The following is an 8,361-nucleotide window of genomic DNA, read 5'->3' on the forward strand; positions in this document are numbered from 1 at the left end:
CATGTTCTCCCCATGCCTCGGGGGTTTCCTCCGGGTACTCCGGTTTCCTCCCCCGGTCCAAAGACATGCATGGTAGGTTGATTGGCATCTCTGGAAAATTGTCTGTAGTGTGTGATTGCATGTGTGAATGAGAGTGTGTGTGTGCCCTGTGATGGGTTGGCACTCCGTCCAGGGTGTATCCTGCCTTGATGCCCGATGACGCCTGAGATAGGCACAGGCTCCCCGTGACCCGAGGTAGTTCAGATAAGCGGTAGAAAATGAGTGAGTGAGAGTATTTAATTAACTAACCTGTCTAAGATTGATTCCAGTTGTCTTAAAAAATGAGAAATAAAACACACAAACACTTTTTTTAGGTGTTAGTCCTAAAGCTCTTCTTATATGAATTTATATACTCTAGTTATATAAGATTATATATATCAGGCAATGCACATATGTTCATGTGTGTAAAGCTGCAGGAAAATCATGAATGGGAGGAGACTAACAGCTTGCTGATGGTGTATGTGTTTGTGTGAGTGTGTGTCATCTCAGTTTAGCTTCATTTCTTGGACACTTCAGCACACAGAAAGGACAATGTCCAGATGTGTACGTTAACTTCTGTGACACATGCAGGGTTTGTGGGTTGGAAGAAACAATGAACGCCTCAGAGCAGATTCACGTCTCCACGAATAGCAGAGTTGAGTCAGCGATCATCGCTTCTGTATTTGCTCTTATCTTTGTACTTGGCACGGTGGGTAATTGCCTGGTCCTCGCTGTGCTGCTTCGTAATGGCCAGATGAACTCCAAGACGACTAACATGTTCATCCTGAACCTGGGTCTCGCTGATCTGTGCTTCATCCTGTTTTGCGTTCCGCTCCAGGCCACCATCTACGCCATGGACGAGTGGGTGTTTGGAGCGCTTCTGTGTAAAGTGGTGCACTTTATTATTTATCTGACCATGTACGCAAGCATCTTCACACTTACTGCAGTCTCTCTGGACAGGTATGTCCTCAACTCTTTACATATATATTAAACAGATGGTGTAAAACACATTAATACTTTCGAGAGCTATTACCAGTTTTTAAAAAAATACAGTTAAGATTCCATTATATTATATGAATCAGTTGTGTTAATGTGTAAAGCATAATAACGGCTAAGTCAATAGCAAGAAGTGACACTTAAAATGCAAGAACAAAATGTACTTATGTAATGTTTGCGTTCCTGGTGGCTGGGAGAAGAAAGAAAAATAAAAAAGTGGGTTTATATTGAATAAGGCGCAGCAATCCATGTATATATATATATATATATATATATATATATATATATATATATATATATATATATATATATATATATATATATATACATGGATTGCTGCGCCTTATTCAATATAAACCCACTTTTTTATTTAATTATTTTTTCTTTTAATTAATTAATTACCTTTGCATACTGCTATAGTTTTAAATAATGGCTTGTAATATATACGTTTTAATTAATTAATTAAAATAACAACAACAACAACAACAATAATAATATATATTATTTATATTATAATAATATATATTATTATTATTATTATTATTGTTGTTGTTGTTGTTGTTATTTTAATTAATTAATTACCTTTGCATACTGCTATAGTTTTAAATAATGGCTTGTAATTTTCAGTTTAATTTATATATGTTATATACACAAAGCTACTCGTTTCTGGGATGCACAGACAGCATTCCATTACGAAAACAAAATTTGATGTTTTTAATAAGTGCCTTTAGTTATTGCTGTTTAATTACAGTGCGATGAACATGAATCAGTTCAACGAGTCACCAGGCTGTTACTGTGAAAAATTATTTTACTTTGCTTTATTATTGAAAATTATATTTCAATCCTTTCCTCTAGATATTTAGCCATTTGCTACCCACTTCATGCCAGAGAACTCAGAACGCCTCATAACACTCTGGCCTCCATCGGAGTGGTGTGGACTCTCTCTCTGGTGTTCTCCAGTCCCTACTTTAGCTACTACCAGCAGATGGATCTAAATGGCACCACTGTGTGCGTCCCTGCCTGGGACATTCAGAACCGCAGAGCCATGGACATTTGTACTTTTGTATTTGGCTACCTAATTCCCGTCTTAGTCCTTTGTCTCACATATGCCAGGACCATCCGCTACCTGTGGACTAGCGTAGACCCCATGCAGGAAGCATGCGAGAGTCGCCTCGCTAAGCGCAGGGTCACCAAGATGATCGTGATTGTGGCAGTTCTGTTTTGTCTCTGCTGGCTGCCACACCACCTCATCATCATGTGCATGTGGTTTGGTCATTTTCCTCTCAACCACACCACCTATGTGCTACGTATTCTTTCACATCTAGTGGCTTACACCAACTCCTGCCTCAACCCCATCGTGTACGCTCTGGTATCTAAGCACTTTCGCAAAGGTTTCCGAAAGGTGTTTGGGTGCGTAGCACAGAAACGGTTGGCCAATCAGGTGAACATGGCTCCACAGGCACAGACGTTGAGCCTGGTTGAGGTCGGATCAAGCGACGGGTCCAATCACAGTGAAGGATCTACCAGGGTTCGATTCTTGAGCAAGAGTGATAAGAAAACAACAATGAGTGCGTTCATGACTTTCAACGTTACTTAATCTTAACTTATTTAACCTAAATTGATTTGCATAGCACAAATTCTCATGTTTTAGTTATGTTTTCTGTAAAATATTTACTCATACATGTGCATTTTTTGTGAATGTACATTTACCTGGATCTGTGCATCGAGGCATGAATGTTTGCCTTTCTTGTTAGATCTTCAATTGAAAAAACTGCAACTGCTCTTCTACTTTTTCAATAAGAACGTTGGGAAGACTTCTTTTTTTTGCACAGGAACACAAATACGGTGAATTTACACTTTGATGTGTTCATAAAGCTAAAAAGATGCATGTACATTTGGACAGTTGGACTTTTGAAATGATTTCTTTCAAAGTAAAATCTAATACACAGACAGCGTAAATCATTCACACTTGATTCTTTAGTCAGTGTTGGTAGTGGGCTCATTAAGACATTAAGATCTTTTTAAATTCAATTTAATTTAATGCGGCTTTACAGAACATAAAACAAAATGTTCATATAAAGATTAATATAATACAAAAATGCAAGATTAATATTAGATATATTTAAATGTATTTGTATTTATCCCTAATGAGCAAGTCTGAGGTGACTGAGGTGACTGTGGTGAGGAAAAATTCCCTTAGATGGAAGAGGAAGAAACCTTAAGAGGAACCAGACTCAAAAGTGAACCTCATCCTCATTTAGGTGACACTGGAGATGTGAAAATATACAGTCTGACAGTCTGTCCTCAAAGACCACATGGAGTTGGCTCCTCTTGGTATGTCTGAATACTTCATGACGCACAGTCCGACTGGAGCCGGTACATCTCTAGATGCCTCGGGATCCTCACATGGTTGGCCTCATCTCAGTGAAGGTCCAAAATCTTCATGGCACGAAAGACAATCGGAGCTGGTAGAATTTCTGGATGCCGCGAATGGGTAGAAAGAGAGAAGCAGTGGAGAGGAATTAAATGTGACTCCTATTAGACCTACTTCCAAATTTGATTATATAGATTTTTTTTGGCCAAATTCTTTAACATATACACAAATATACTTACCTTAGTGTCTCGTACTTAGTACTGTGTAGTACTACTTAGCACTTCAGAAAAATGCTAGCTAGCTAAGTCAATTGATGTTACTGATGAACTTAGATCTTTGTGTTCTGTTATAACATTATAGTGTAAAACATACAAATACAAGTCAAGTCAAGAATCTTTTCTTGTCATTACAACCATATATAGCTGTTGCAGTACACAGTGACATGAGACAACGTTTCTCCAGGATGAGGATGCTACATAACACAAAGACAGGGCTAAGGACTTAGTAAGTAGTCTTAGCTACATAAAGTGCATCTGTACAACCTGGTGCAAACGGTGCAGGACAAGACAAACAAGACAGACAAGACAGTGCAGGACAAAGGACAGTGCAGGACAAAAGACAGTGCAGACAAAAAGTTACAAGACAATACAAAAAGTACAAAAAATACAATACACAAAAGACAATAAACAGTAAACAGAAACAGCAATGAATCAATGCAAATCAAGACTTGGACACTCTAATTCCCGTCAGGATTATTATTGGTTCTATGAATACAGAGCAATGGTGGTTCAAGGATTTTTCTGTAACAGGGGCCATTAAGGGGCCACATGTTACATTCAGGGGCCAAGTACAGGGTACATTCAAACACACAAAATAATTTATTCAGTACGGTACAAATACATTTTGGCAGTTACTCCTTTTTCCTAGGCTTAGGAACGCTCTAATAAAAAAATATGAGCCAGAAAAGTTCTTAATGATTTTTCGTTGTGAAAAATTCTCTGGTTGCTCTTCTCGTCAACGATTGATGGAACAGGGCCAATCAGGTACCAATCAGATTTCAGCACGGGCCATGGCCCCTGTGGCCCCGCCTCTAGAACCGCCCCTGATACAGAGATACTTCTAAGATAGTAGTAGTAGAGAGAAATACATTGGGGTTTCACCGGAACGTACAGTATATTCATGTAGATTCATACAACCTTCCTTTTTCTAAACACAATTTGTCAAATATATAATAACACGAGCATCCACAATACGAGTTAAATAGTTACGCTAATAAACCTAAAATAAGCACTATTCTAGAAATTTTGTCAAGTTTCTGACCAATCAGAATTGAGAACCGAACAGTGCTGTGCTGTAAGCTAGGTTATTGGGTAGGGTGGCCTTGTAACATACTGTAGTCTAGCAGTTTAAATGGTTTCATCTTTTGTGTTGTTAACGTTACACTCTCAGTGGCTTGGGAGTGCAGAGCAATAATGTAAACGTGACCATGTGGAAGAGCCACAGTATTGCAGCTTCATTTAACTTTAAAAGCGGTTGTTGTATGATGTCGGACCATGTAACATACAGTAGATACCTGGGACTCCAGAAGCTCTGTTGACATTGTTTTTTTTTTTTTTATATATATATATTTTATTTCATCTGTTCATAAACTTTAAGATTTAAGATTTTTAAGATTTAAAGCATTTATTGTCATATGCACAATAGAAACAAGTTTCCCAGTACAATGAAATTCTTACTTTGCTGTCCACAGTGAATGTCTGACAAAAAGTGCATATAATACAAAAAAATAATAAAAATAAAAATTAAACACACACATAAATACACATAGTTTAAAAAAAAAACTGTGCAGCAGATAGACTATGTAAATATCGAAATATAGACAGTTATCTGTATGTACAAGTGTAATATATATATCATCATATATCAAGTCAAGTCGAGTCAAGAAGCTTTTATTGTCATTACAACCATATATAGTTGTTGCAGTACACAGTGACATGAGACAACGTTTCTCCAGGATCATTATGTAGGGTGCTACATAACACAAAGACAGGGCTAAGGACTTAGTAAGTTAGTCTTAGCCACATAAAGTGCATCTGTTCAACCTGGTGCAAACAGTGCAGGACAAGACAGACAAGACAGTGCGGGACAAAAGACAGTGCAGGACAAAAGACAGTGCAGACAAAAAGTTACAAGACAATACAAAAAGTACAATACACAAAAGACAATAAACAGTAAACAGAAACAGCGCCAACCAGTGTATATATATATATATATATATATATATATATATATATAAAGTCTTCAAATTAAAATATTTTATGTATTACTTACATGCAAAAAATTGTTACTGTAATATGTGCAAACTTTTAATACCACTCTAGATGGCATGTTAACATTAACAATGTGCAAATTGAATGCACATGATAGAAATGGCATTAAAATGAACAGTATGCGGTTAAAATATAAATTGTACAATGTACATGTATCCAGTGCTGGCACTACTGTAATAGGAAATTAATCAACACTTCCTGACCAATCGGGTTTGATATTTCTATCAATCTGCTTCAGTCTGTTTTTTTTTTTTGTTTTTGTTTTTGTTTTTGCTGCATCGTGCGATACATCTATATTCATGAATCAATACATATGGATTAAGGTCTCGATAGCTATAGGTTTTAAAACAAAATATCAATGTTTAAGAGTCAGTAGTGCTTTGTATTGTTTTGGCCACTCAGTTAGTCAGAATGGAGAGCAGATGTTTCTGTGTGCTCTGTCCACACTCTGGCTGTTTTTCCATGTTAATGGACTTCCAGGGATCACACTATCAAACGCTTCAGGTGTTTCATGAATTTACCAATTAACTGTCATGGTCTGTTCAATACTTAGAAATGGATGCTTCATTGCCCTAGACTGTCACGTTTTAGTTGAGCCGCAACAGCTGAAGAATTATTTAGAAATTTGCAATGTAGCGTATTGTTATCTTTTAATTAGGGATCTCGAAAGTATATCAGCAAACGTGTACATGACGATTCTCCTCACGATGCTGGTGGAGAAGATAAGAAAATGCAACGCTTTCATCAGGAATACAACCAGGCTATAAAAAAAAACTTGAAATCTAAAACAACAACAAAATAAAAGCTAAGAAATGTGATGTAGTCAAATTGTACCATTTTCTGTTATATGAATGAGTACTGAAGTCCTGAACTGAAATATGTTAGACTCTTGAAGGAATCTCCACCTCAAGTGAACTTCTAGTATTTTTAAATATTTCATTTTCATTTAATTGAATTTAATTGAGGGGGGCACGGTGGCTTAGTGGTTAGCACGTTCACCTCACACCTCCAGGGTCGGGGTTCGATTCCCGCCTCCGCCTTGTGTGTGTGGAGTTTGCATGTTCTCCCCGTGCCTCGGGGGTTTCCTCCGGGTACTCCGGTTTCCTCCCCCGGTCCAAAGACATGCATGGTAGGTTGATTGGCATCTCTGGAAAATTGTCCGTAGTGTGTGAGTGTGTGAGTGAATGAGTGTGTGTGTGTGTGCCCTGCGATGGGTTGGCACTCCGTCCAGGGTGTATCCTGCCTTGATGCCCGATGACGCCTGAGATAGGCACAGGCTCCCCGTGACCCGAGGTAGTTCGGATAAGCGGTAGAAGATGAATGAATGAATGAATGAATGAATTTAATTGAACAAAAAGCACCTCAAAACAAAAAACATAAAAAAATAAGAAAACAGCTCAGCAACCTCTAATTTTATAACTAAACCTGTTTATACAAAAAGAAAAAAATTTAATTATAACTGCCCAATTTTAAAGAATTGAAAGTTCATTCATTCATCTTCTACCGCTTATCCGAACTACCTCGGGTCACGGGGAGCCTGTGCCTATCTCAGGCGTCATTGGGCAACAAGGCAGGATACACCCTGGACGGAGTGCCAACCCATCGCAGGGCACACACACTCTCATTCACTCACGCAATCACACACTACAGACAATTTTCCAGAGATGCCAATCAACCTACCATGCATGTCTTTGGACTGGGGGAGGAAACCGGAGTACCCGGAGGAAACCCCCGAGGCACGGGGAGAACATGCAAACTCCACACACACAAGGTGGAGGCGGGACTCGAACCCCGACCCTGGAGGTGTGAGGCGAACGTGCTAACCACTAAGCCACCGTGCCCCCCAGAATTGAAAGTTTATACTAGGAAATTATTTCTCATTTTCATTATCAGTCTGTGTCTGATAACCTGAGGCGAAAGCCACTCAGTGTTTTTTTCAGCCTTTTATTAGGTTATATAAGCATTTTAAAATGGTCTGATTAACATATTTTCTCTGTTTTGATGATGATGTGAATATTGATATTTGTCATGATCACGGCTAAAAGAGACCCAGAGATGCAGGATAGACAAACAGAAACGGGGTTTAATAACCAAAAGACACGAAACATAACGCAGACTGACACCAAAACAACAGGACAAAACAACAGTAGATTCCGCGCTGCACCAGGCAACGCAGACTAACTAAATACTACTAACAATCAAGACACATGAGGGACAGGTGTGCAGACCGGGAGGAGCAGACGAAGGCAGGGCAGACATGTGACAGAAAAACATAAACAAAAGGCACATGGCCAGAGTCCGGGCCGAGTCCTGACAATATTAAGATCACTGTGTGGACATTTGGACAGCCAGCATCTGTTTACAAACCGTATTGATTAGGTTGATATTTATTTGGTTATGTCCAGTTTTTTCACCACTTTTGGTAAAATATTTCTTACGTTTGCGATATCAAAGTATATTATTGGAGAAAAAATCAATCTACTCCGAGAGAGCAAAAGGAAAGCTGTGTAGTGAAAGAACAAACCTTATTTTCAGTAGTAGGCTTGTCGTCGTAAACATTTTCTTTGCTGTTCCTTCTGTGAACAGGTTTTTCTAAAACACCTCTGACAGCTGCTCCAGCGATTTTCTGGATTTATTTGTGAG

The 8,361-nt window shown here is 38.5% G+C and overlaps 1 protein-coding gene across 1 annotated transcript; it reads left to right on the forward strand.

Moving 5' to 3' along the window:
- The first annotated feature begins 631 nt into the window (after positions 1 to 631).
- Positions 632 to 2,611, forward strand: LOC132859042 (galanin receptor 2a). Its single transcript, XM_060889610.1, has 2 exons — positions 632 to 978; positions 1,870 to 2,611. The coding sequence occupies exons 1-2, from the start codon at positions 632 to 634 to the stop codon at positions 2,609 to 2,611; spliced, it is 1,089 nt and encodes a 362-aa protein (XP_060745593.1).
- Positions 2,612 to 8,361: the final 5,750 nt, after the last annotated feature.

The sequence above is a fragment of the Tachysurus vachellii genome, chromosome 2, assembly GCF_030014155.1.
Source record: "Tachysurus vachellii isolate PV-2020 chromosome 2, HZAU_Pvac_v1, whole genome shotgun sequence".
In the NCBI taxonomy this organism is placed as follows: Eukaryota; Metazoa; Chordata; class Actinopteri; order Siluriformes; family Bagridae; genus Tachysurus; species Tachysurus vachellii.

What these genes read in the sequence shown, in the direction of transcription:
- LOC132859042 (XM_060889610.1), top strand. Translation starts at nt 632, where the DNA reads ATGAACGCCTCAGAGCAGATTCACGTCTCCACGAATAGCAGAGTTGAG. An exon ending in ACTGCAGTCTCTCTGGACAG is followed by an intron (nt 979 to 1,869) that starts GTATGTCCTCAA and finishes CCTTTCCTCTAG; the next exon opens with ATATTTAGCCATTTGCTACC.